Here is a 27,693-nt window from a genome sequence, read left to right on the forward strand (position 1 = left end):
AGAGTCCCAGAAAAAAAAGGCATGGAATCAGATTTGTATCGTTCTGTAAAAGTTATTTATATGTTATTTCTGTCAGCGGCTTCTTTTCATCCAACGGTTTGCCAACCATTGTCGCTAAGAAAGACGTGACTGGGATGGGACAGAGAGTGAAAATGACCGAGACGGACGTCAAGAGAGTAAAAGAACTTTACAACTGTGGTACGTCTATAGAGTACAACAATTTACTGAGCAGTATCAACACAAAGGCACAGAATGATCACAAGGAGATGCAAACCGACCACAAAATGACCACAAAAATATGGAAAACCACTACTCAGAGACACAAATGACCATAAAAAGACACAAAATGACTACAAGACAAACCATAAAGACGAAGAAAATGGCCACAAAAAGATGGAAAATGACCAGAGACAATTAAAAAGATCACAAAAGACAAAAATCCGACTGTGAGATACAAATGTTCACAAAGGGAAAGACATGACAAAGAAAATACTCAAATTATTCACAAAAATGTAAAAAAAAAAACAAGACGACATGGTCATCAATATCCCCCGCCACATGTGTCTATGAGTCTATATCCAGAATAGTGATAAAGGGCCATAACTCTGTTAAATATTATCGCACAGGTCTCATTTTTGAACTTGATCAAGGTGTCCATGGTGTGAAGCTACACACTAAATTTAGTAATCCTAGCTGTAATAGTTTCCGAGAAAAGCCGTCCCCTTCATGTCGGACGGAAGCACGGAGGCACGGAGGCCAAACCTATATCCCCCTTTTCCACTTCGTGGAGGCGGGGGGTAAAAATGACCACAAAGAGATATGAAATGACTCCAAAAAGTAGAACAACAATCACAGCAGGACGCTAAACAACCACAAAGAGACAGAAAATGACCAGAGAGGTACAAAATGACCAGAAAGAGACAAAGCAGCGAGAAAGACACAAAAAAATGACCACAGAGACACAAAATGTCCACAATAACATCGAAAATCACCAAAAAGGGACAGAAATTACCACAAAGGAAAACAAATTACTACAGACACAAAATGATCATAGAGCCAGAAATGACAACATAAAGATGCAAAATGACAATAAAAAGACAAGAAATAAGCATAGCAAGAGAAAAAATCACGCAGACATAAAGTGATCACAAAAAAGATGGAAAACATCTGAAACCAGACAAAAATAACCATCAAATGACCACAGACAGACAAAATCACAACAATAGTTGCAAAATATACACAGAGCTGCTCAGGGACCATAAAGAGACAAAATGACTCTAAGAAACACAAACTGACCACAAGAGGTCACTACACAGCTGCAGAAAGATTTAAAATCACCATAAACTGTGGAAAATGAACAAAGATTACTGCAAGAAGACACAAACTGTAGACATAAAATGACCACAAAAATATGAAAAAAAACATTAAAAAGAGTTAATAAAAGACCAAGGACGCTAAAAAAGACAAAAGTACCACGAAGACACAAATGACAGCTAAAAAAACCACAAACTGACAGTTTGTGTGTCTATGCAGTGATTTTGTATGTTTTTGTTATTCTGTTGACAGTTTGTGTCTTTGTGGTCATTTTACATAGTTTTGTCGTCATTTTATGTCCTTTGTTGTCGGTTTGTGTTTCTTTCAGGTGTTTAGTGTCTTTCTGTGTTGACCTCTATTTACAGTTACACAAAGTGGCCACAAAAGGACCGAAAATGACCTCAAAGAGACACAATTGTGGCAAAACAACCATAAATGGACAAAAAGATGGAAAACTACCTCAGAGAATAAAAAATTGCCAAATGACTGCAAAAAACAAACTCTCAACAGAAAGATACAAACTGACCACAAAGAGACAAAATGAGGAAAACTATGTAAAATGATCAGAAAAGGACAGAAACTGACAATTCAAAGACACAAATGGTGACAAAACAACCACAAAGAGACACCATAAGATGAAAAACCATTTAAAAGAAACATAAAAAAAAACCCAAAGACATTGAAAGGTTGGAGAAGTACCAAAAACACAAAAGTAAACTGATAATAAAACAAAAAAAGAGACCAAAATAAGACCCAAATGACCGCAAAAAACACAAACTGTCCACAGAGGTCAACAGGAAAAGATGGAAAACACCTAAAAGAGATACAAACCGACCACAAAAAGGCATAAAATGATGACAAAACTATGTAACCTGTCCACAAAGGCACACAAACTGTCAACAGAATGACAGACACAAAATGACCACAAAAGTTACACAACGACAAAAACACAAAACGATGAAAAAACACTAAAGACATAAAACATCCAGAGACCACCCAAAAGATGGAAAAGTACTACAAATAGACACAAATTATCACAATAACATACAAATGACAGCAAAAACCCCACAAATTATCAACAGATACACAAAAGAACAGAAATGACTGTTAAGACCCACAATGGTGACAAAACAATAAACAACCACAAAGAGACAAACGGATATAAAACAAAAACTCAAACTTTAAACGGATGCAAAACGGCCATAGAGACCCAAGTGATGGCAAAAAAACAAACTGTCAACACAAAAAGATGGAAAACACCTAAAGAAACACAAACTGACCACAAAGCGACATGACAAAACTATGTAAAATGACCATAAAGACACACAAACTGTCAAGAGGTCAACACAAAGACGGGAAACACCTCAGAGACATAAACCGATCCCGAAAGGACAGAAAATGACAATTAAGGCGCAAAGTGGTGACGCAACACAACCACAGACACAAAGCTCCCAATAAGAAAAAATGACAGCAAAAAAGACAAACTCTGAACAGAGGTTGACATGAAAAGACGGAAAACACCTGAAAGAAACACAAACCGACCACAAAGAGACAGAATGACAACTGAAAGACACTACATGGTGACAGACAATGGAAACGACCACAATAAGACACAAAAAGTCCCTGTTGTCATCTCAATGTTGTTGACTCATTGTGTGACTGTTTTTCTTTTCGTTGCACTGAAGGCTAAAAACAAATGATCACATTTAATTTTCTTTTCTTCTCCAGATTCTGTGAAACATGAAACTGGAACCAGGAAGACGCACGGCGATGGAAGCTCACACATGGCCGACGCCGTGACCTCTGACCTCGGCGCCAACAGAACCAACCACAGCTCCTCGTCCTCCATCACTGCAGCTCCTCCTGCCTCCCTGCTGCAGCTCAACTCCACCAGCAGGTGGCGCAGTAACTCCACCCGGCCGCTCTGACCCACTTCTCAATAAACTGTTTGCTCCACAGAGCCATGTCCAACGTCTTCTTTTTGTCGCTAATTAGCCGCTCCTGCTGTGACAATAGGAATTAATGGAGATGCCGTCCCAGAGGGAAGTTTGAGCTTTAATTAGCGTTAGCATGTTTGCAGTGAAATGACGAGAAAGTTCACACAGTTTAATGGATCAGCAATAAGACAGAATGGAACCAGCTGATCTTCATGTTTTACTGACACATTAATTAACCCTCCCAATGCTCAGCAGCTGTTTCTGATGTGTTTGTTTTTTGTTTTGTTTTTTTAAGTTCTTGGTTCATTTTTCAGCATAAAGACCTGCAGCTCCATGGAAACAGAATGAAGGAGAAAGAACTCAGAAATGTACCAAATGAAATATAAAAAAAAGCTGAATGTCTCTATTACAAAAAATGACAATCTGAAATCAACATGTTTCCAAGAGTTCAAGTAAAAAAGTGGCTCCACATGCTGTAGATATCAGACTCAAGTTTTGTCCGAAATGATTGAAATGTGTCAATTACCCAGACAATGTCCAGAATAACTCAGAAAACCTTCCAAAATGATTTCAAACTTACTCAGTCACTTAAAACCTTTCCAGAATGATCTAATCCTCTAAAATGACTTGATAGTTGACCCACTTCAGTCCAAAATGACTGAAAATGTGTCCAAATTACCCAGAACATGTCCAAAATGACCTAAATCTTTTTTTAAATGGCTTGAAAGGTGTCAGTTCCTCAATCCATGTCCATAGTTATTGAAAACATGTCAAATATAAGTGAACATGCATCAGTGTTGACTAAAAACTTGTCCAGAATGGCTTCAAAAGTCCTAAATCCCTTCAAACTTGCTCAGTCACTTCACTTGAAGCCTTTCTAGAATGACCCAATCCTTTAAAAATGACTTTACTCCAGTCCTTTCTGGATTGATTCAAAATGTGTCCAAAATAGTGTATCTTTTCAAAAATGACTTCAGCCTTGTCTAGAATGACCCAAAGTTGTTCAAAAGTCCTGTACTTGAATATTGAGACAATACTGTGACAAATGAGGCAAAAAATACTGTAGATATTTGTCAGCGATGACTCAGATTTTGTCCAAAATGACTGAAAATTTGTCCGAGTTACCAGAACTTGTCCAAAATAACTCAAACCTCCCATAATGAGTTCAAACTCACTTAAAACCTTTTCAGAATGACCCAATCTTTTTTAAAATGACTCAAAAGTTGTCCAAATTCTTGTCAAATATGACTTAACGTGCATCCATACTGACTCAAAACCTGTCTAGAAGGATTCAAATCTTTAACTATGGCTTGAAAGTTGCCCAAATTGAGTCCCTTTGCCGCCACTTCTGCACCCAGTGGATGCTTCTGCCGAGTTCTTGAGCTTCCTGCTGACCAGTTTTTTCTACATTTTGAAGAGCAATAGCAGGTTCACGAATCTCAGACTCTGTAAGACTAGCATCTCTACCCTTACTCTTGGCCGTGGTAACAACATTTCCACTATCTGGTTGTGAGTTTGATGCATTTTCATCAAGCAGGAAATCTACATAGTGGGACCTGACAGTTGGACCAGACAACCAACCAGACAGTCTCTGATGGACCAGCTGGAACCAAACAAACAAACCTGTTGTCCAGTCGGGACACGGTGTAGAAATGTGTCAAAGACGACTCACATTTCATAAAAATGCTATAGTTACTGTAGATGTTTTTTTTCTGACCTTTGTTCAACAAAAAGACTAAAATACAGAACAAAAGTTTTCATTTGGTGTCCGTCTAAACATCTCTCGTACATTCTTGACCTCTGACTTTTTAAATCCTGTCAGTTTGCTGTGATGTTCGTTGTAGATTTTCACGTTTTGTCCTCATTCTGTCAGCCGGACTGCACATTAACCGACGTTTCTATTCTTTTAGCCTCTCTGCTGTTTGATGCTGGATGTCAGGGGTAAATGTCAGAGTCATTTTCCTGCTGCCCACCTGGGCGACAGGAAACCAGCTGCACAGAAAAACCTGCCATCCGAAGCTTTCCTCCCTCTGAAGGCTTAGGGTCGTTTCTATAGAAGAATTCAACATTAGATAGTGGCATAACTCTGTGGAAACGACGTTAAAGTTGGAAATGAACTTACAAATACATTAAAATCCAGTCTAAAAGCGACGACAAAAGCACCCGATGTGAGAAAAAAGCTGCATATGTGATGAATTCAGATGCTCATAAATGACCGACAGTCCCAGCCAGTCTCTGCACAACATTAATCTTTTTTCCTCCCACAGAGAGGAGCCTGAATACATTTCCATTATATTAGATATCCAGGACGGCTCTTATTAGAACGTTAAAAATAGATTGCAGGTTTTTAATCAAAAAGAAACAGGAACCATAAACAGGCTCTAATGGTGTTTTAATTACAGGAGTAATTAGAGGAAATCATGTGCTTTTTCTGCAAACATGGAAATAGAACTCTCAGTGGTTTAGCCTGAAACTGAGCAAAATCAGGTTATTTGTGATGGATGATGGGAAATACAGGCATCTTTATTCTGCTTTTTTACTGTCAGAAGAATGTAAATGTGAGGGAAACTCAGCAAATCACTGTCAAGGATCCACTATTATGAAACAAAACCAAGAATTATTCAAATTATTTTCAGTTCACATTGTCTCCTGATCATTTTTATCTGTTAATGTAGTTTAAGAAACATCAGAAAACAGACTAAATGTGCTTCACAACTTCAAAATGTACAGAAAGTGGGCGGATGTCGTCCTAACCGACACTTTACATCTGAATTTACACTTTGATTTATTTTATCTTAAAAATTAAGGCAAAATTTCAATTACAACAACAGAAATAATAACAGCTAACTAATAAATAAATAGCTAAACTGAATAAAAAGTTGGAGAAAAGCAATAAATAGTTAGCTAGAAGTAACAAATGCTTAGCTAAAGGTAAAAATTAGTTAGCTTAAAGGAATAAACTGTTAGCTAAAATTAATAGCTACGTCAAAAATAATAGTGAACCGAAAAGAAATGAAAATCTCGCTAATACCTAAACTAAAACTAATAGCTAGTTAACAAGTGATAAAAAGCTAGCTGAAAAGTAATAAATAGCTACTATGTGATGAAAAGCTAGCTATAAGTAATAAATAGCTAGCTAACAAGCAATAAAAAGCTAGCTAAAAACAAAAGCTAGCTGAAAAGCAATAAATAGTGAGCTGAAAAGAAATAGATAGCTACCTAACAAGTAATGAGTTAAAGGTAATAAATAGCTAGCTAAAAATAATAGCTAGCTTAAAAGTAATAAATTGTTAACTGAAAGCATAAAAAATACCTAGCTAAAAGTAAAAAATAACTAGCTAACAGCAATACCTAGCTTAAAAGTAATAAATGGCTAGCTAAAATTGCACAAGTATTAACCAAAAATATGGTTTGCAGTTGACAGTAACAAATAATTTGTTTGCTAAAAGTAAATCAGTTGGTTAAAAGCAATAAATATTTAGCTAATTGTAAAAAATAGTTAGCCAAGTGTGCAAATAAATTTAAATTATTGGCTGAAAATAGTTAGCAATTTGCATTTGCAATTTTATTTATTTATTTTATCCGTTAAAACAAAATTTCCATTACAAAAACAGCAATAACTCAGTCCTCCTCCAAGGCTGCTCATTCCCCCATATTGCATTGTCAGAAATGCAGCATTTGATTATTAGTTATTGATGATCTGAAATCACAGCAGCATAGAATGTGTCCATTTAATACAGATGAACCCACAAACACAATGACCTTGAGCTGAGCACAGGCGTGTGTCATGCATGTGGACGTTATGTACGGATACCGGATCACGTGACCTAAATATGTAGCAGGAGGGAATGGATGGAACTCAGAAACACCCCCACAATTTTGTTCCTTGTGTCATTTCTGATGGATAAGTCCTGATAAGTCCTCAGAGGTGGATTTGTAGTAGGATCACAATCAGCTGATGTAGTGTTCACTTGTTGTCATGGTTACAGTGACGCCGTGCTGCTATCTGGCAAAGATACAGAAATGTTTAACAAATCTGCATCACTGCCAAAATCTAATCACTTGGTCCTTGTCTTTTCTGACCTTCAATGAAAATTTCATCCAAATCCGTTAGTTTGTTTTTGAGTGATGTTGCTGACTGACAGATTGTGACACAGCTAACCCTGATTCAGATTCTCGGCTTCACCAGGTCTGATCAAATAAAACCCGACAACAGAAGCAGCACCAGAACCTTTTTTCCTCTTCGACCTCCATAAACTGGTCTTCAGATCCAGGTTGAACTCTGCCGACACACTTTACTTCCTGTTTGTCCCAGATGTCGTCCTGCATCTCCACGTTGGTCTTCTGGGTATAAATGGAAGCTGATAAATCTCCAACGTTGTCCAGACCCAGTTCCTCCTGACAGAAGCTCCATCCATCGTCTAATATTAGCATCGGAGATCTGCAGAGTTCTGTTCATCTGAATGAAGGATTCTGACCTTTTATTAAAGCACTGCAGTACTAAAAGATGAATCCTACCTGCAGATCAACAACATGGAGTTAAAGTACTGCAGTAAAAGTCAATATTCCTGCCAGAGAAGGTGGAGCTGATTTAAACCAATTTAGATCCAGTTTAATGAAAAAAAATTAATAGGACAAAAATGATAAAAATGTACCAAAAACAAACCCGTGAAAATCTGGCAGCTGGTAGTTACAAAAAATAAATTAAAAATGCAACCTTAATAATGCTAAACAGTGAATCTACTGTATTGAAAAGAACAACGAATACTGTTCAGTTTTTAGCTGTAATTAGTTTTTCACTTTTTAAAAAGAAAAATTTCAGACAATATCTGCTAAAATCAGGTCAGGCATTTGGGTTCTGTAAAGCGTCTTGAGACGAGTTGACTGTAATTGACGCTATATAAATAAAATTGAATTGAATTGAATTGAATTAAAATCATTTTTAAAAAGTGTTAATTGGCATGTAAACGGTAAAAATAAATATGCAAAAAATCTGTAAATAATGTCTATATAAAAATATTGTTTAAAAAAAACAACAAAACAAACAAATCATTTGACAGGTTTTGCTGTAAAATCACAGAATAAATTTTAATTTATTAGAGAATAAAACCGGTCAAAACTGTAAATAATGTCCACATTAATCTCTCTCAAAAAATCTCATTTTACAGTTTTTGCCCATTAAAAATATAATTATTATTGCTAAATGTTTGCAGTTTTTTTATTTTAATTTGCAGACAATATCTGATCAAATTATTTTAAAAGTAATAATTTACATATAAACTGTAAAATAATAAAATGAATAAAAATCTATAAATGTCAAAATACTGTATTTAAATAAGCAAAAAAAGTTTTATTTTTCAGGTTTTTGCCATTAATCGAAAGAAAAATGTGTATATTGAGGATTTTAAAAAATAGTTTTTTTTATTTTGTGTAATGAATTTGGAAAAACTATTTTAAAAAAATGTCAAATCTACATTTAAACTGTAAAAATGAAAAAACTAAAATCTGTAAATAACATCCATTTTAAAATACTGTATTTAAATAAGCAAAAAACTTGTTTAATAATGTAAAAAAGCTAACTGTTATTTTGCATAGTTTCTATACCATTTCCTGAAAAGTTTTAATTTATTTGAAAAACAATAAAGAGATCAAAACTGTAAATACTGTCTACATTAAAAATAATCTGCATTTTTACAAATAGTATTTTACTATTTTGGAAATCGCTGTTTTGAAATCAGTTAAAATAGAATTTATTTATTTCGCACAATGTACATTTTTTAATAAACTTTTGTTTCTGAATTTGTTAAATTTAAAAATATATTTGTTCTAAATATATTTTTTGGTTTTTTGAAGCATAATTTAAAGTTATTCTATAACTATGCCCAGAGTTTTTTTTAATGCACTGTCTGTTAAAACTGATAAAAAAATAAGCAAACAAAAATCTATTAAAAAACATCTCAATATCAAAATACTGTGCTTAAATAAGCAAAAAATGTAAATTATTTTACGGTTTTTTCATAAATAAGAAAAATCTGCATATCAAGGACTGAAAAATGTTTTTTTTTTATTTTTTTTTTACATATTTTCTTTACTATCCTGTAAAATCACAGAATTTTTAAAAATTTATTTGGGGAAAAAAGAAACAAATAAAATCTGCATTTTAAAACACTAATAATTAGTTATTTTGTAAAAAAAAAAAAAATCTGTAATAAAACCAGATAAAAATATAATTGTTTTGCAGATATTTCCTGTTATTTATTTAATAAATAAATGTTGCTTCCAGATTATTTTTTGAAGTGTAGAGGGACAGCAGATAAATCTAAACATATTGATTTTATTTATACATTGAGCCCAGAGACACACAAAACCCCTAAAAAATGAATAAAAATAAAAACAAAGATGAACCCAGTTTGTGTTTCTGTGTGAAATAATTCATCTAAACCTGTGAATAGGAGCTAAAACTGCCTCTGCTGATGGATAAACGTCTTTTTCTCTCCATCCTCATCCTCTGCTGATGGATAAACGTCTTTTTCTCTCCATCCTCATCCTCTGCTGATGGATAAACGTCTTTTTCTCTCCATCCTCCTCATCCTCCGCTGCGCGTAAAAAGCGCGCGTCCGCATCCTGCGCGTCACTTCATCCGGAGCCGCGGCAGCGAGAGGAGCGGAGCCCGGAGAGAGGCAGCTGTAGGCGGACACAGCAGCCCGGAGGAGTCGGTGCTTCTGGAGGAAACTTTAGCATCGAGCTGCTGCTTCTCTGGATGGAAACTGGATTATTTATCTGAGACTTTGATTTTCTCTCACATTCTGCCTTTTTATTGGAGACTAACACTTAAAAAGTTGAGAGACGGATGGAGGCTGCAGATGAAGATCTTCATGTTCCTGTAAGTTCATTTCTATTCAGATTACTGTGGAGATGAAAGTTCTAGTAAATTCAGCAGAATTTAGATTAACGTGGAGATTAAAAAAAAAGCAGATGGAGAGTTTAATTCAGTTTATCCACAGATTTTTAAAACTAATATTATTTATGCTGCAGTTTTAATGAAGAAAACAGAGAATTTAAATGGAATTTTATCTGTTTATTAAATTTTATTCTGAATAAAATCAGCTCTGGGTGCAGAAATTCACATTTATCTGATTTAGGAGGAAGAACTGATGCACTGTAAAAAAAAAACTGTAAAAACTAGAAGGAAAAAAGACAATAATGTAAAAAAAAAGATAAACAGTGGTGAAAATAGCAGCAAATATCTTTAAAGTAATTCTATATTTTTAGTTTAGATATTGTAAAACTGATTTCACATTTAAATTTAGTCTTTTTTGTTTGTAATTTGTAAATACTAAAAATAAATAAACACATTTCAAAATGTAATAATTACTCATTTGTAAAAAGGAACAACTTAATTAAATAATACAGATTTTAGATGTGGACATTATTCACAGCTTTGGCCTGTTTATTTACAGCTATTATGTAAACTAACATTATTTCCTGTGATTTCATAGAAATTATCAGCAGTTTTACCAAAAAAAGAAAATCTGTAAATTAACAGTAAATTCTTGATTTTATTAGTATTTAGTTTAAATCTCAGTTTAAAGCCATGTTTAAAAAACTTTCATTTTTACAGTGTACACAGTTTTTCTTGCAAATTCTGCCTACAGACTTTACATACTTTTAAATTGGAATGAAATAATATTTTTGTTGATTTAATTATAGTAAAAAATGTAGTTTGATGGTCATACACTGTAAAAGAAGGATCAATTTTCAAATCTTAACTCTTTTTGATATTCTTTAAATTTCTGCTTTTGGCCTGTGTTTCAATGCAGTCATTGTGTAAATTTGTATATTTTTCAATGATTTTACAAATGTTTTATTTAAAATTTAACAAAATGAGGACATTTCTAAAAAGAAATTGTAAGTTTCTCAAAAAACATTGTTCAAAACATAGATATATTATTTTTTACAGATATTTGCCATTATTTTCACAGTTTTTACTTTTTAACATTTGTTACAGTTTTCAACCCCTGCTGCCAGATCAGCTGTAGTTCCTGGTTTTTCCACCAGAGGAGCGTCTGCAATCCTGTAGACACCAGAGGAGGCATCACTCAGACCACAGTTCATGTTAAAGCAGAGAGCATTGTGGGAGTTTAGCTAGTAAAGGAGCACCATGACAAAGACTTCTGTGGAGGTTAATGACCTCCAAGTAGAACTCAGTTCAAGTACTATAGATTATCTGTAGTACCGGGTTGTTCCACCAGGTGGCAGTTCATGCTGTTTAATACTGTAGCAAACATTTACCTGTTGGCAGAAGCACAGAGCACTGCAGGGGTTTAGCTAGTAAAGGAGCACCATGACAAAGTCTAATGACTTTTTACGTTTCTTTGTGATTGTTTTGCAAATTTTTATGGATTTTTTATGTCTCTGTGGTCGTTTTAAGTTTCTTTGTGGTCATGTTGTGTCTCCTTGTGGTCAGTTTGTGGTTGTTTTGTGTCTATTTGTGGTCGTTTTGCGTCTCTCTGGTCATTTTGTGTCTCTTTGTAGTTTTTTGTGTCTCTTTGTGGTCATTTTGTGTCTTTTTGTAGTTTTTTGTGTCTATTTGTGGTCATTTTGTGTCTCTTTGTGGTTTTGTGTCTCTTTGAGGTGGTTAATGACCTCTGGCCAGCAAACAGTCGTTAAAACCAAGCAGAGATAAACGGAGACAGCAGTTCTCATTCCAAAAGGATATCTGACAGCAGATTTGGCAGCCTTTTTCAAGTTTATGTACGCCAAGAAACAAAATCAAATAACCAGGCTTAGATACAGGATCGACTAAAAGTTCCTCTGATTGCCTTCGAGTTTAGAGTGAACTTGGAATATCCCTAAAAACTGTCTACATTCTCTGATTGCAGCTTTAAAATGTGAATGTTTTCTGGTGTCTTCATTCCTTTTCGACAGAAAGCTGAATATTTTTAGGTTATGGACCAAAAACAAAAAGATTTGTCAACACTGATTGACATTTTTCACCGTTGTCTGACATTTTACAGAACACCTAACTGCTTCAATGAGAAACAGTCAACATACTAACTGGTGTTGTAGATAACTACAGTTACATGTACTTTATACATTATTTTACCAGTGTTTTAAATATGTTTGTCTCTCGTAGATCTTCATGTAAAGATCACATGGCATCATCTTGACTGGAACCATCTGCCCTTCAGCGCTGAGGACGTCAAGTTATTTGATGTGTTACCGTGGATACGCCCTTTAAATTCCCCCTCATCACTATGGCAGCTGCTCCAGATGCTCCCTGCCTGTCAGAGCTCGGCGGACTCCCTAACAGGAACATTTGCCTCGTCTCCGGCGCCCGGTTCTCCAACCGGAGCGCTGTCAGGACCTCGCCCTACACGCCTCAAGCCACCGCCGCCTTCGCCATCGCCATCACCTCCATGATGCTCCTCACCATCGTCGGTAACATCCTGGTCATCATCGCCGTCCTGACGTCCCGCTCCCTGAAGGGGGCTCAAAACCTCTTCCTGGTGTCGCTGGCGGCCGCCGACATTTTAGTTGCCACTCTCATCATTCCCTTCTCGTTGGCCAACGAGCTGCAGGGCTACTGGGCGTTCAGCTCCATCTGGTGTGAGATCTACCTGGCGCTGGACGTCCTCTTCTGCACCTCCTCTATTGTCCACCTGTGTGCAATAGCACTGGACCGCTACCTGTCCATCTCCCGGCCCGTGTCCTACGGTGCCAAACGCACCCCGCTACGCATCAAGGCGGCCATTATCGTCGTGTGGCTGATCTCGGCGGTCATCTCCTTCCCGCCACTTCTCACGCTGGACAAGAGTGAAGGAGGTGAAGAGGGTTGCGAGCTAAATGACGAGCGCTGGTACATCCTCTACTCCACCATTGGCTCATTCTTCGCCCCCTGTGTGATCATGATTCTGGTGTACATAAGGATTTATCAGATCGCCAAGCAGCACACTCGCTGTCTGCCTGGACAGAAGCATAAAGCAGCAGCAGCAGCAGGAGGAAACGCTGGTGAACCTGCCGCAAAGTTGTCTGAACAGTCACAACAGAATGGGGAACAACGAAGCTCCAGCCAACGGGAGAAAGCCGACGCCGCGATGTCCGGAACGGATTCCAACCTGCCATCACTTCAACAACCAACTGAGGACACAGCTGAGCACCATCCTCCTCATGACACAGTCCAACCAGTTCCCCAGAAACACCCAGACCAAGGCGGGGAAGCGCTCCCCGACAACACCTCCAGCTTTGGCTCCGATGCCGAGCTGGATATCGGTGAGGAAGGTGTTCCGACAGGAGAAAAAGCAAACAAGCCGGATAAACAAACATTTGAATCATCCCAAAGCAAAAGCTTCAAAGTTCAGGCACTGAAACTGGCCTGCAGGTACAAAAACACCATGGCAACATCATCTGGCACCAAACTGGTACCCGAGGAGATGCCCAAGGTGCAGGGAACGCCCACATCCCGCCGCAAGGCCATGGTAAACCGGGAGAAAAGGTTTACATTTGTCCTGGCCGTCGTGATGGGAGTGTTTGTGATCTGCTGGTTCCCCTTCTTCTTCTCTTACTCCCTCATGGCGGTGTGCCCCAACACCTGCAGCATCCCCAAGCCTTTGTTTAAATTCTTCTTCTGGATTGGCTACTGCAACTCGTGCCTCAACCCGGTCATATACACCATCTTCAACAAGGACTTCAGGAGGGCCTTCAAGAGGATACTGAGCAGGGACACAAAGGGTACGTTCTTCTAGAGTGGAAACTGTTATGATGTTTTGAACCACTGGTGGACAGAAAGGACCCTTGTTCTGTATTTTTTTTTACATTTAACTGTGATTCAGTTTCTATGGCATCCACATCAAGTCTTGGACATGAGGGAGGATCTTTTGTCCATCTACTGTTAGCTGACATGCAGGGATTAAAACACCATGATCATATTATCCACCACCAAACTAGTACCTGGGGAGATCCCCAAGACTCAGTTGAGGCCCACATCCTGTTGCAAGGCCAATTGTGACCCAGGAGAAGGCCATCAGAGTGGGAGTTTTTCCCATTTTTTTCTGTATTATTATCAGGTGGTGTTCACAGACACTTCCCAAATTCCCCTTTCAGATTCTTTTTCTGTATCGACTACTGCAATTTGCACCTCCAACCAGTCAGTTACAGCATCATCAAAAGGCTACTGAGCAGAGACCTGAAGGGTTTGTTGTTCTAGAGCCACCGATGGATAGGTGGACCTTTATTGAAAAGGATTTCTATCCTTTTGTACTCTCTACATTTGGCTTCCTGTGGCATCGACATCAAGTCTGGGACATGAGGGAGGATATTGTATCCATCTACTGTTTGCATCAAAACACCATGGTGATGTTCTCCGGCATCAAACTAGTACCTGAGGAGATCCATGAGACTCGAGGGGTGCCCACATCCTGTTGTAAGGCCAAATGTGACTCAGGAGAAGGCCATCAGGGTGGGAGTTTTCCCTTTCCTCTTCTGGTATTCTTATCAGGTGGTGTTCACAGACACTTTCCAAATTCCCCTTTCAGATGCTTCTTCTGGATTGGTTAACACAATTTGTGCCTCAACCAAGTCAGTTATAGGATTGTCAAAAGGATCCTGATTACGGACATGAAGGGGTCATTGTTCAAGAGCCACTGGTGGAGAGATGGACCTTTTTCAGAAAGGATTTCTATCAGTCTGTACTCTACATTTGACTTTCTGTGGCATCGACATCAAGTCTTGGACATTAGGGAGGATATTGTGTCCATCTACTGTTGGCATCAAAACATCATGGTCATGTTGTCCGGCATCAAACTAGTACCTGAGAAGGTCCATGAGACTCAATGGATGCCCACATCCTGTTGCAAGGCCAATAGTGACTCAGGAGCGGGCCATCAGGGTGGGAGTTTTCCCTTTTTTCTGGTATTATCAGGTGGCATTCCCAGACACTTTGCAAATTCCCCTTTCAGATTCTTCTTCTGGATTGGCTACCGCAATTTGTGCCTCAGTCCAGTCATTTATACCATCTTCAGAAGGAAACTGAGCCACTTGATCCACCAGTGGACAGATTTACCTTTATCAGAAACGAATTCTGTCTTTCTCTACTTTTGATCGGGATTGTTTTTCTGTGGTGTTGACATAAACTCTGGGACATTAGGTAGGAAATTTTGCTCATTTTCAATTGACGCCTGCATCACTTTACGAGATCGATGGCGACTCAGGAGAAGAGGTTCACCTTCGTTCTGGTTGTCCTGGTGGGATCTGTTCTTGTTCTGTTGATTCTTCTTCTTTAACTCCCTTCATGAGGTGTGCACCAACACTTCTCCAGCCCCGTTTTTAAGTTCTTTTTCTGGACCCGCCAGGTTATTTACACCATCTTCATGAGGATAAACAGGGACTCAAAGGGAACGTTCTTCTCGAGTGAAAACTGTTATTGAATTTTAAAACCGCCGGCGGACAGACGGACCTTTTTATCGGAAATGATTTCCCTCTTTATGTACACTCTACATTTGCCCTGGATTGGCTTTCTGTGGCATCAACATAAACTCCGAGACATTAGGGAGGAAATTGTGCCCATTTTGTGCCGTTAGCTGAGTCAGAGCTGCACTGACAAAGAGAGAGATTTCAGAGTCAAGTGGCTGCATCAATTATCTTTAATGTTGTTTAAGAATACAGTGTAATTATATAGAGGAATGATTTGATTGTATTTTGAAACAGAAGTCAGGAGGCTACAGGGTCTGTGTTCAGTAATTTAAAGTACAGACAGGACTGTGTGTTTGTGTGTGTTGGCGTGAATGCATGGGAGTGGAGGAGAGTCGCCTCAGGGTTTTACTGGAAGAGAACAAATATCACTAAGTGTCCTTTATCGGAGATAAAAATGGGCACCGAAGGAACACAAGATCAGGAAAAATGGGAGCGTGCTGGTCTCTGTTTCCTCTGTTTATTTCCTCCATGTAAAGCTGAGATTTGTGCATTATACATACGTTAGAGGTTTTCTGTCCTCGGCATATTCCCCAGTCTGAATGTTAGACCTCTCTCTGGGAATACCTCATTAAGCCATAGGGCTTAACAGGAAGCTGAGAATCCACAGAGATTGCATGAAGGATGGAAACTGTACATGTGAATGTGATACTTGGAGGCATCATGGGCTGAGCTGTTCACTTTTACTCGCTGCCTTTAATCTGTCCTCCTCTTTAATGTGTTTGTTCTGCATGTGTTCATCGGTCGATCACACAGGGTTTCTGCAGTGTTCGTCCAATGAACTCCAAGACTTTCAAAGACCTTCAACTCACAGTGGCTTGATATACTTTTATAGTAATGCAAGAATAGTACACTAATTGTATTCAACAATAATTCTTAGACTGGGCCTTTAGGGCATCAGGACCTAAGAGGGCAGTGGAACGTGAAACACCCACAAGACCGGCAAAAAGTCGACAATGAGACACAAAAACCAACCACTGCAAAGACACTCAAACTATCACAGTTATTGGCAAAACCACCAAGATACTCAAAATGGCCACAGAGACACGCAAAAATAACCTAAATACACTTAAAACTACTGCCAAGACACCAACCACATAGACTGAAAGTAGCTATAAAGAAGCATAAACTACACAAAATAGGCATAAAACCACCACAAACCACCATGAAGAGACAGAAAACCAACACAAAACACCTAAAGTGGCTACAGAGCCATGTAAAACCACCTAAAATGACAATAACACACAAAACTACCTAAAATAGACACAAAACCACCACAATGATATTCAAACACCACACTGATGTGTGAAATTAGACCGAGGTTGCTCAAAACCACCACAAAGGAACTCAGAAACACCAGGAAGAGACACAAAAGCAACACAAAACACCGAAATGGCTCCAACAACATGTAAAACCACCTAAAGTAGACAGAAAACTACCAAAAAGAAACTCAAAAATCACTACAAAGAGACACAAAACACCACAAGGGCGCACACAAAACCACTATGAAGAGTCAGAAAACCAACACAAAACACCTAAAATGACTACAGAGCCATGTAAAACCACCTAAAGCAGGCAGAGCACCACAAAATGACAATAACACACAAAAATACGTAAAATAGACACCACCACAGAGACACTAAACAATCACAAACGTGCACTAGGGTGCCACAGGCTATAATGGCCAAAATTTTTTTCAATATTTTTCGGGTCCCACCCCCTAGTTTTTTTTCCTTTTATGAAGCAAAGTAACTACGCAAAGTTTCATAGAAATATATGCATATTTTGTGGCAGCTCAATTGGCTGGAATATTTTCATAGAGTAAATATTCAGTGGTCGGTCATTGCCTGCGTGTTTAACACTGTATTATATATTAAAATATAATGTTATTTAACTATTTCTTTGTATGGGCTGCGCAGTGGCCTAGTGGTTAGCACTTTCGCCTTGCATCAAGAAGATCCCCGGTTCAAATCCCGGTCTGGGATCTTTCTGCATGGAGTTTGCATGTTCTCCCTGTGCATGCGTGGGTTTTCTCCGGGTACTCCGGCTTCCTCCCACAGTCCAAAAACATGCTGAGGTTAATTGGTTACTCTAAATTGTTCGTAGGTGTGAATGTGAGTGTGATTGTGTGTCTGTGTATGTAGACTGGTGACCTGTCCAGGGTGTCCCCTGCCTTCACCAGAGTCAGCTGGGATAGACTCCAGCACCCCCCATGACCCTAGTGAGGATAAAGCGGTGTATAGAGGATTGATGGATGTTTCTTTGTATTACATAACTGATTGTATGCCAATGTATGGCTGAATTTCTTCAGGCACAGAGAGGAAAAGGGAGACGTGGTAGCATGGGTCCAGTTGACATAGCACTAGCTCAGAAAGAAGAAAGATGTAGAAAACGTCACTTGGTGGAAGAAACACGCAGGACAAAAGAGGCTGAACGGATGCTGGAAGCAGCAGCTTATGCAGAGTTCAGCAGTTGCAGTGATGGTGAGAAGGAAGCCAGTTGTAATGGTGATGACTTCAGCCTGCAAAAGTACCATAGTCAACCGAAGCGTCTGCAAGAAAGTCATTCTCAATCAAATCAAAACCATCATATTGTCACTCCAGAATTAGCAGCAGCATTAGACAGAACTAGTCATTTTGGAGGTTTTCAGAATATTACACATACTTTTGTAACTTTGGTATGGTTGAGCTACCAGTAAAATCATTTTAATACATCCAAACTTTGGCATTTTTTTTCATTTCACATTATGAACACATTTAGGGGGTGGGACAATAAAAATTATAAAATTAATTTTTTTGTGGCACCCTAACGTACACAAAACCACCACAAAGAGATACAAAACAATCACACAAACTGTAAAAATTACCAGGAGGACATGCAAAACCATGCAAAGTAGTCACAAAACCACCACAGAACACTGAAAATGGCTCCAAAACCACCAAAAAGAGAACCAACATGGATTCAGAGATGTCACAGCTTCACAACGAGATTAAAAAAGGTGTTTTAGGTCTTTTATTCTGGAGGTTCTACAGGATGTTGGAGGTCTTTGTTTGGTTTAATCTGACAGAAACCCTGTAGATCCCCCAGTGACGGATTGATTATTGATTATCTATGGTTTATTCTTGGCGTTTCTGGTTTATTCGTGGTGTTTCTGGTTTATTGTCGGTGTTTCTGGTTGTTTTCTTTGTTTCTCTGAGCTCCTGCTGAAGCAATACAGGAACCCTAAAGTGAACTGAGTGAAGCCCTGATGAAGACGCTCCTCCTCCTCCTCCTCCTCAGCCTGTAGGTGTTTGAGCTGCATGTTTTTCAGAAATGAACTAAACATGTGTACCATTAGACTGGGCTTTTGTACAGTATTAAACCAGTATCAGTGCTCGTTGTTCACAAAGTCCAACTGAAATTAAACTAAAACACCCAAAAGATCATTTATTCCCACCAGAATCTGATTTTTACAGCAGAAACATGTCGATATTTGATGAGAAAATGAGGTAAAACTGATGTTTTGTTGTTTTTTAATTAGATGAATCTTATACAGTAGAACAACAAAACAACAGAAACATTTATAAACTCATAATTTCACCAAAAAAGTCATAATATTTCATCGTTTTGTGTCTCTGTGGTTACTATTTGCCTCCTTTATGAGAATTTCTTGACTCTTTTCTGGTCATTTTTGCTTCCTTTAGTGCTAATTCCATCTTGCTGGCTGTTTTGGTCACTTTGTGATCGTTTTGTGTTTGATTTTAGTTGTTTTTGCATCTCTTTGTGGTCATTTCGTGTATCTTCTTAGTCATTTTTCTTCTGTTTCTTTCATTTAGTGTCGTAGTTTGGTTGTTTTGTGGTCATTTTGCTTCTTTTTGTGTTTGTTCTTGGTTGTTTTGTGTTTCTATGTTGGTGTGGCTCCATTTAATCGTCCTTTTTAAATATATTTTCAGGCAAATTGTTGTCTCTCTGTGGTCTCGTTGCTTCTTGTCAGTTTTGAGTCTTTCTGTGCTCTTTATTCTTCTTTTACTGTTAGTTTTTTTGTCCTGCTTCAGTTGTTCCTGTCTCTTTGTGGCATTTTTTCTATATTTTTTGGTCATTTTGTGTCTCTGTTGTTTGTATTTTGTCTTATTTTTGTCATTTTGTGTCTCTTTGTGGTCACAATGCAGTCAGTTTGTGTCTTATTTTGGTTGTTTTGTGTCCATTTATGGTCATTTTGCTTGGTTGTTTGACCATTCTTTGTCTATTTAAAGTTATTTTTCTTTATTTTCTGTTAGTTTTTTGTATTATTTAAACTATTTTTGCATGTCTTTGGTCATTGTTCTTCATTTATTAGTCATTTTGTGTCTCTTTGTGGTCATTTTGCTTCTTTTTGTGTTTGTTCTTGGTTGTTTTGCATCTCTATATTGGTGATACGCCATTTAATCATTCTTTTTTAATCTATTTTCAGGAAAATTGTCTCTCTGTGGTCACGTTGCCTCTTTTTTGTCTTTTTTTTTTTGCTGTTTGTTTCTGGTAATTTTGAGTCTTTTTGTTGTAATCTTTTTTCTTTAATCTTAGTTTTTTGCCTTCCTTTAGTCGTTTTCCATGTCCTTGTGGTCGTTTTTCTACATTTTTTCGGTCATTATGTGTCTCTGTTGTTTGTATTTTGTCTTATTTTTGTCATTTTGTGTCTTTTTGTGGTGATTTTTCTGGTTTATTTGATCATTCTGAGTCTCTATATAGTCATTTTTCTTCATTTTCTGTTAGGTTTATGTGTTTTTTGAGTCATTTTGCATCCTTTTTGTCATTATTATTCATTATTTGGTCATTTTATGTGGTTTTGGGGTCGTTTAGCTTCTTCTCGTGTTTCTTTTGTTTCTTATCTTATTTATTTCCATCTCTTTGTTTTGCTCTTTTCATCATTTTGTGCCTCTTTGTGGTTGTTCTTCTCCACAACTGAACCAGATTTCAGGTTGCTCCGTAAGAGTACTGAGATTTGAATGTAGTCAGATTTAATTAAAAAATACCAGTGTGGTTGAAAGACTGATTTAAATTATTAACTAATAACAGGCTGTCCTCACAGCAGGGGAACCAGAAGTTAGAGACTAATCTGAGTGAAGGAATGAGTGTGATTTCAGTTGGACTTTAGCTCTCGGTGTGCATCTTCTCTCTGTGCTGTGGTGTTCTGCTTCAAGGGAGAATAAAGGACTCGCTGAGACTCTGAGCCGTCTGCTGTTTCGTTGGATCGACTGAAACAGAAAATAATGGAATCTGGAACTTACTGCTTTCTGGTAAAACCAACAAAAAGACACTTAAAACCACCGCAAAGAGACAAAAAAACAACCACTGTGACACTTAAACACCACAATGACATGCAAACCCAGCACAATGGGACTCAACAACACCACAAAGGCACATAAAAGCATCCCAAAGAGACACAAAAACCCCACAAACAGACATAAAAACACCCCAAAGAGACACAAAAACCTCACAATCAGACATAGAAGCACCCCAAAGAGACACAAAAACCCCACAAACAGACATAAAAGCACCCCAAAGAGACACAAAAACCCCACAAACAGACATAAAAGCACCCCAAAGAGACACAAAAACCCCACAATCAGACATAGAAACACCCCAAAGAGACACAAAAACCCCACAAACAGACATAAAAGCACCCCAAAGAGACACAAAAACGCCACAATCTTACATAAAAACACCATAACAGACTAAAGATGGCCAAAAAGTCAAACAAAATTATCATAAACGGACACAAAAACACCCCAAACCACTAAAATGACCACAAAGACATGCAAACCCCTCTAAAGTAGACATTAAACCACCACAAAAACGTAGAAATTATACAAAGACTCAGAAAACTACCTAAAATAGGCCTGAAACCACCACGATACACTTAAACTGTCACAATAATATGCAAAGCCACCAAAAAGAGACACAAAACACTACAAAACACTAAAAATGGCCTCAAAGACACGCAGAACTACCTGAAATGGACATAAAACCAAAACATAAGCACTTAAAACCATCATTCAGACACTGAAACTGCCACAGTAATACGTAAAACCAACGAATGGACCAACGAAGACTCTCAACACCACAAACAGTAAAAATGTCTACAAAGACAATTAAAAATCACCTGAAGTAGACATTAAACCACCAAAGACACTACAAATGGCTGTATGGACATTTAAAACCACCTGAAATGGACATAGAACCACCACAGACACCTGGAACCCTCATAGACACTGAAACTGCCACAACAAGACGACATGGTCATCAATATCCCCCGCCACATGTGATGTCTATGAGTCTGTATCCAAAATAGTGATCAAGGGCCATAACTCTGTTAAATATTATCGCACAGGTCTCATTTTCGAACTTGATCAAGGTGTCCACGGTGTGAAGCTACACACTAAATTTCGTAATCCTACCTGTAATAGTTTCCGAGAAAAGCTGTCCCCTTCATGTCGGATGGAAGCACGGACGCACGGAGGCCAAACCTATATCCCCCTTTTCCACTTCATGGAGGCGGGGGATAATAATATGCAAAACCACCATAAACAGACCTAAAAACCAGAAAGACACCAACACCCCCAACCAGACTCAGTATTGTAGAAACTCTGTTGTTAGAAACAGTAATAACGGAATCGGATATCTACTGTGGCTGTTGTTTCCTTCTGTGACACCTGATGAAACTAAAACAAACCTGATCTATAAATACGTCCTCAGATCTGAAGGTGATAATGAAGCCGTTTAAAGCCTGAACCTCTGAACAGGAAGTGTTGTTTACTTCCTCTGGAGACGAGCTAAAGGCGCTAACGTAGGGTCAAGTGCTCTGATTTCAGCAGCAGGTTCAGGAGATATTTATAAAAACCTGGTAAAACATCATGTTTGACATCAGTAAGGTGAATTTGTTGACATACTTTTAGAACAAACAGTTACGAAACGTGTTCATGTCCATTTTTTTTACTGTTTTTGGTCTCCTCCACCTTCTCCTCTAATTACACAGGTTTTGAACAAATATTTCACCATTTTGAGTCTCTTTGAGGTCATTTTGTTTGGTATAGTGTTTTTGTGTGTGGTTTTTGGCAATTTTGTGTCAGTTTGTGCTCATTTTATCTCGTATTGGTTGACTTCCAGTTGAGTCTTCTTTGGTCATTTTGTGTCTTTTTGTGATCATTTTTATCTCCTATTTTTGTGATCATTTTTTTGGTCTTTTTGCTTCTTTTTGTGGTGATTTTCTTTGATCATTTGGGATTTTTTGTGGTCATTTTGGTTCTTTTGCATCTCCTTATGCTCTTTTTGTGTGGAGTTTTGGCAAATGTGAGTCAGTTTGTGAATCGTTTTATGTCGGTTTATGGTTGTTTTGTGGGTCTTTCTGTGGTTGTTTTGGTTCTTTGTGTCGATATATTTACATTTTCTGTCGGTTTCTGGCAGTCTTGACGTATTTGCATATCAGACGGATAAAACATCATATTTTACATCAGTAAGGTGAATTTGTTGTCAGATACTGATGTATTTTTACATCCAGCAGTTAAAAAACATGTTTGTGTCCATTTTTTAAACTGTTTTTGGTCTCCTCCGCCTCTAATTATACAGATTTTGAACAAATATTTTACCATTTTGCGTCTCTTTATCGTCTTTTTGTGTAGTTCTTGGCAAATGCCAGTCCGTTTATGGTCATTTTTATTTCTTTTTGGTTGATTTCTGACAGTTTATGCTTATTTTATTTCTTTTTTAATCTTAGTTTTTTGCCTTTCTTTAGTCATTTTCCGTGTCTTTATGGTAATTTTTCAGATTTTTTGGCTCATTTTTCATCTCTGTTGTTTGTATGTTGTCTTTTTTTGGTTGTTTTGTGTGTCTGTGATCATTTCTTGGTTATTTTGTGAGTATTTTAGTCATTTTGCTTCTGTTTTGTTCACTTTGTGTCGTAGTTTGGCTGTTTTGTGGTCATTTTGCTGTTTTGTTTTGTGTTTCATCTCGGTTGTTTTTTGCATCTCTGCGTTTGTTGTGCTTCTCTTGAGGTCATTTTGTGTATTTTTAGGGAAATTCTTGCGTCTGGCTTGTTTTGTGATCATTTTGTGTCACGTTGTCGTCGTTTTTCGTCTGTTTTGGTCATTTTGTTTCTCATTTATTTGGTAGTATTTATCTTTATTGAGGAAAATTATGGTTTAGTTATCCTGAAAATCATATTATCCTGAAAATCATATTTGGAGTTTCTTTCATGTGCTTTAATGCAGGAAAGCAGCCAAACAGTTAAACAATGAGCTGAAATCGCTGTGAAATTCATGCAATCGTCTCGTTTTCACACCGTTTCATGCTCTGTTAGAAAACACTGATTCCAGCTGCAGATTCAGCCGAGGAGGAGCAGTTCTGTCGTTTAAACCATCAGCGGGCGTGAAATCACAGTAAACCTGGGATTAGAGTCTGTATTTCATGGTTTTGGAGTCTGTCAAACGTGTCAGCGGATCAGATTTGTGGGTCTTTGCTGCTGAACTTCTGGACTGACAGAAACGAGGCATAATGTGGCGTCATAAAAAAGACATTAGGAGGCGAGCGGCCCGAAGCCTCGGAGCCGTGAAGCTGTCGTCATAAACGTGAAGAAACGGATTTAATTTTTCTCTCTGCAGCTCAGCGGGAGAAAATCTGACACCTGAGTGGACTTAATGATCTTTGGACATTTCCAGGAAAATGTCGGAGCGAAACCTCGACTTTTAGCAGACAGAAGATGCAGATTCCTGGAGTTTAATTAGTCAGAAAGAACATTTCACATCTCTGAGCGAGTTACCAGTAATGAGTGGTCATTAAAAATATCTGCTCATTTTACTTTCAGTTTCAGAAATCTACACTGTAATTGTGATTATGCTGCTAAAAAATGCAATCCGTTTTCTTAAACTCATTTTTTTTCCAACAATTTCCTGTTATTTTACTGATTTCTTGCATTTTGTCAAATCACAGATAATATCTAGTAAAGTCACAGGAAAAACTATTTGGAAGTTCACATCAAATATCTATTTTTACAAATAATGATTTGTGAAATGACCACAAAATGACAACGTCAGCAAAAGAAATACATTTTTTAAAAGAGGACAAAAAAGAGACAAATACAACTAAAAAAGATGCAAAATAACCACAGAAACACACAAAATGAGCACAAAAATAACAAAAAAGAATGCATGTAGCGGCAAAAACGCACAAAAATGACCACATTAACATTAAAACACTTCAAAATCACACAAAATAACAACAAGGAGACAACATAAAATGAAATCTAGGAAGTTGTAGGTTTCTGAACTGTTGTTTCTGAGCAGGAAGGATTGAATCTTTGATGCAGTCGGTTGTTAAATATTAAAGCAGCAGCTGCAGGTCAACCTCGTGTGCTTCATGTATGTTCATGAACACGTTAAATTCATGTTCATGCCGAGGTCAGAAAATATACATGTCGTAGTGACGACACCATAGGCGTCAGTTTAGGGGGGGACGGTGGGGATGCGTCCCCCCACTTTTTGTCAGGGGTCATTTTGTCTCCAACACATTCAAATTCTTCACATGTAAGCCGTTGTAAACCCAGTTATTTTCAGTAGTATAGAAAATTCCGACGCTCCTGAACGCACCATCTGCACTCGGCCGAGAGTTGCACAGACACGCAGCACACCTTCGTGAGGTTAAAAAAAAAAACAAACAAAAAAAACGCGCAGATGCTAAATTTGCGCCCGTGCCAAGTGGAAGCTCCGACCAGAGGCGTACAGGGACAAAATTTCGGCCCGGGAGAATTAGTACTATAGCGGCCCACAGACCCTTCTACTCACATGTACCGATAGCTCTACAGCTTGAGTCTCCGCCTTTGGTTTGGTGGTTGTGAGTTCGAGCCCAACTTGTGGCATTTTGCCGCCGTTCTTCGACATTTTCTCAAAGTGCTGTGGTCTCCATCCCCCCCACTTTTAAAAACTGACGCCCTTGGACGACACCTCCAGTTAACATGTTTCACGTTTAATGATGCTGCCACCTCCATGCCCTGAAATGTTTATGATGGTGCAGCATACGGAAAGACACAAAATGACAGAAAATGGACATAAAAACACCACAAATTATACAGAAAGACCAAAAGTTAACACAAAAACACCACAAAATTATAAAGACCAAAAGTTGACACAAAATGACTAATAAGAGACACAAAATGACAGAAAATGACCACAAATTGATATGAAGTGGCTACAAAGAGACACAAAATTACCACAAAATGACTGCAAGGAGACATAATATGACACAAAATGACCACAAAGAGAAACAAAATGACCAAAAATTGATATGAAGTGGCTACAAAGAGACACAAAATGTCTACTGAGACAAAATTGAACATAAAACACAATAAAAAGACACAAAATGATGGACAACAAACAATGGACACAAAATGTCTACAATGAGACACAAAATGACCACAGAGGCGTGAAAAAGACAAAAAAAGAGACACAAAATGCTGAAAGAAACCCACAAAGTGATAAATAAAAACAAAAAGAGGCAGAAAACAACCACAATAAGAGGCAAATGACCACAAAAATACACAAAACAACCACAGAGACACAAAATATTCACAAAGACACGCAAAACATAAAGTAACACACAACAACCTTGAAGTTAAACAAAAAATCTATAACAAACACTTTAATGGTCAAAGTGTCCCCTACAAATGAAGATGCAGATCTCTGAAATGTTGTTTTAGACCAGGAAGGACTGAATCTTCTGCTAACGTGTTGTTGTGACTCTGTTTGAGATGATGCTGCCGCCTCCGTGCCCTGTAATGTTTCTGAGCATCAATATGTAATCAGAGTGAATTATTCACAGCAACCCGCCGTGTTTCTCACCGAGGACACAATAATGGCATGAATGTGTTCTGGGACGTTCCAGTAAACGGCGGCATTAAGACGAACCGCCGAGACGAACATTAGCGGACAGATGGAGGCTGGAAATGGAGCAGTAACCCGGTTAAACCACACTTCATACAGCTCAAACATGAGGCTTTTCCACTGTAGCTTTAATGATTCATCACTTCTGTCCTTTATGAAGCTACAGGAGCAGCTCAGAAGGCCAGACTCACCTGATATCTACTGGATTTCTCTTTATTTTTAAGTTTTTTTTACAGTAGAGAACAAAAGCGGCGACGCTAAAAACACGGACAGAAATTATGGAGTAAAACTGGAAACAGACCCAAAACAACCACAGACACAAAATGATAAGAAATGACCACAAAGTGACACTGAACAATCCGAAAAGATATAAACGGGAAGAAAAGACATGAAAACTGGCCACAAACACACAAAACAACCGCAAAGAGACAAAAGAATACACAAAATGATCCCAAAAAGGCACAAAACAGCCACAAAGAGACAAAACATACACAAAATTATCCCCAAAAGGCACAAAACAGCCGCAAGAGACACAAAATGACCCCAAAAGGCACAAAACAGCCACAAAGAGACACAAAATACACAAAATTATCCCCAAAAGGCACAAAACAGCTGCAAAGAGACACAAAATGACCCCAAAAAGGCATAAAACAGCCACAAAGAGACACAAAAATAGACAAAATTATCCCCAAAAGGCACAAAACTGCCGCAAAGAGACACAAAAATAGACAAAATGATCTCCAAAAGGCACAAAACAGCCGCAAAGAGACACAAAATGACCCCAAAAAGGCACAAAACAGCCACAAAGAGACAAAAACATACACAAAATTATCCCCAAAAGGCACAAAACAGCACCAAAGAGACACAAAAATAGACAAAATGATCTCCAAAGGCACAAAACAGCCGCAAAGAGACACAAAATGACCCCAAAAGGCATAAAACAGCCACAAAGAGACACAAAAATAGACAAAATTATCCCCAAAAGGCACAAAACTGCCACAAAGAGACACAAAATACACAAAATGATCCCCAAAAGCCACAAAACAGCCGCAAAGAGACACAAAATGACCCCAAAAAGACACAAAACA

At 38.1% G+C, this 27,693-nt stretch overlaps 1 protein-coding gene across 1 annotated transcript; it reads left to right on the top strand.

The window, feature by feature from the left end:
* The first annotated feature begins 9,901 nt into the window (after window positions 1-9,901).
* On the top strand, window positions 9,902-20,904 carry LOC110961012 (alpha-2B adrenergic receptor). The gene is made up of 2 exons (XM_022208460.2): window positions 9,902-10,134; window positions 12,388-20,904. The coding sequence occupies exon 2, from the start codon at window positions 12,509-12,511 to the stop codon at window positions 13,994-13,996; it is 1,488 nt and encodes a 495-aa protein (XP_022064152.2). The 5' UTR covers window positions 9,902-10,134; window positions 12,388-12,508; the 3' UTR covers window positions 13,997-20,904.
* Window positions 20,905-27,693: the final 6,789 nt, after the last annotated feature.

This window comes from Acanthochromis polyacanthus, chromosome 18 (genome assembly GCF_021347895.1).
Source record: "Acanthochromis polyacanthus isolate Apoly-LR-REF ecotype Palm Island chromosome 18, KAUST_Apoly_ChrSc, whole genome shotgun sequence".
Taxonomy (NCBI): Eukaryota; Metazoa; Chordata; class Actinopteri; family Pomacentridae; genus Acanthochromis; species Acanthochromis polyacanthus.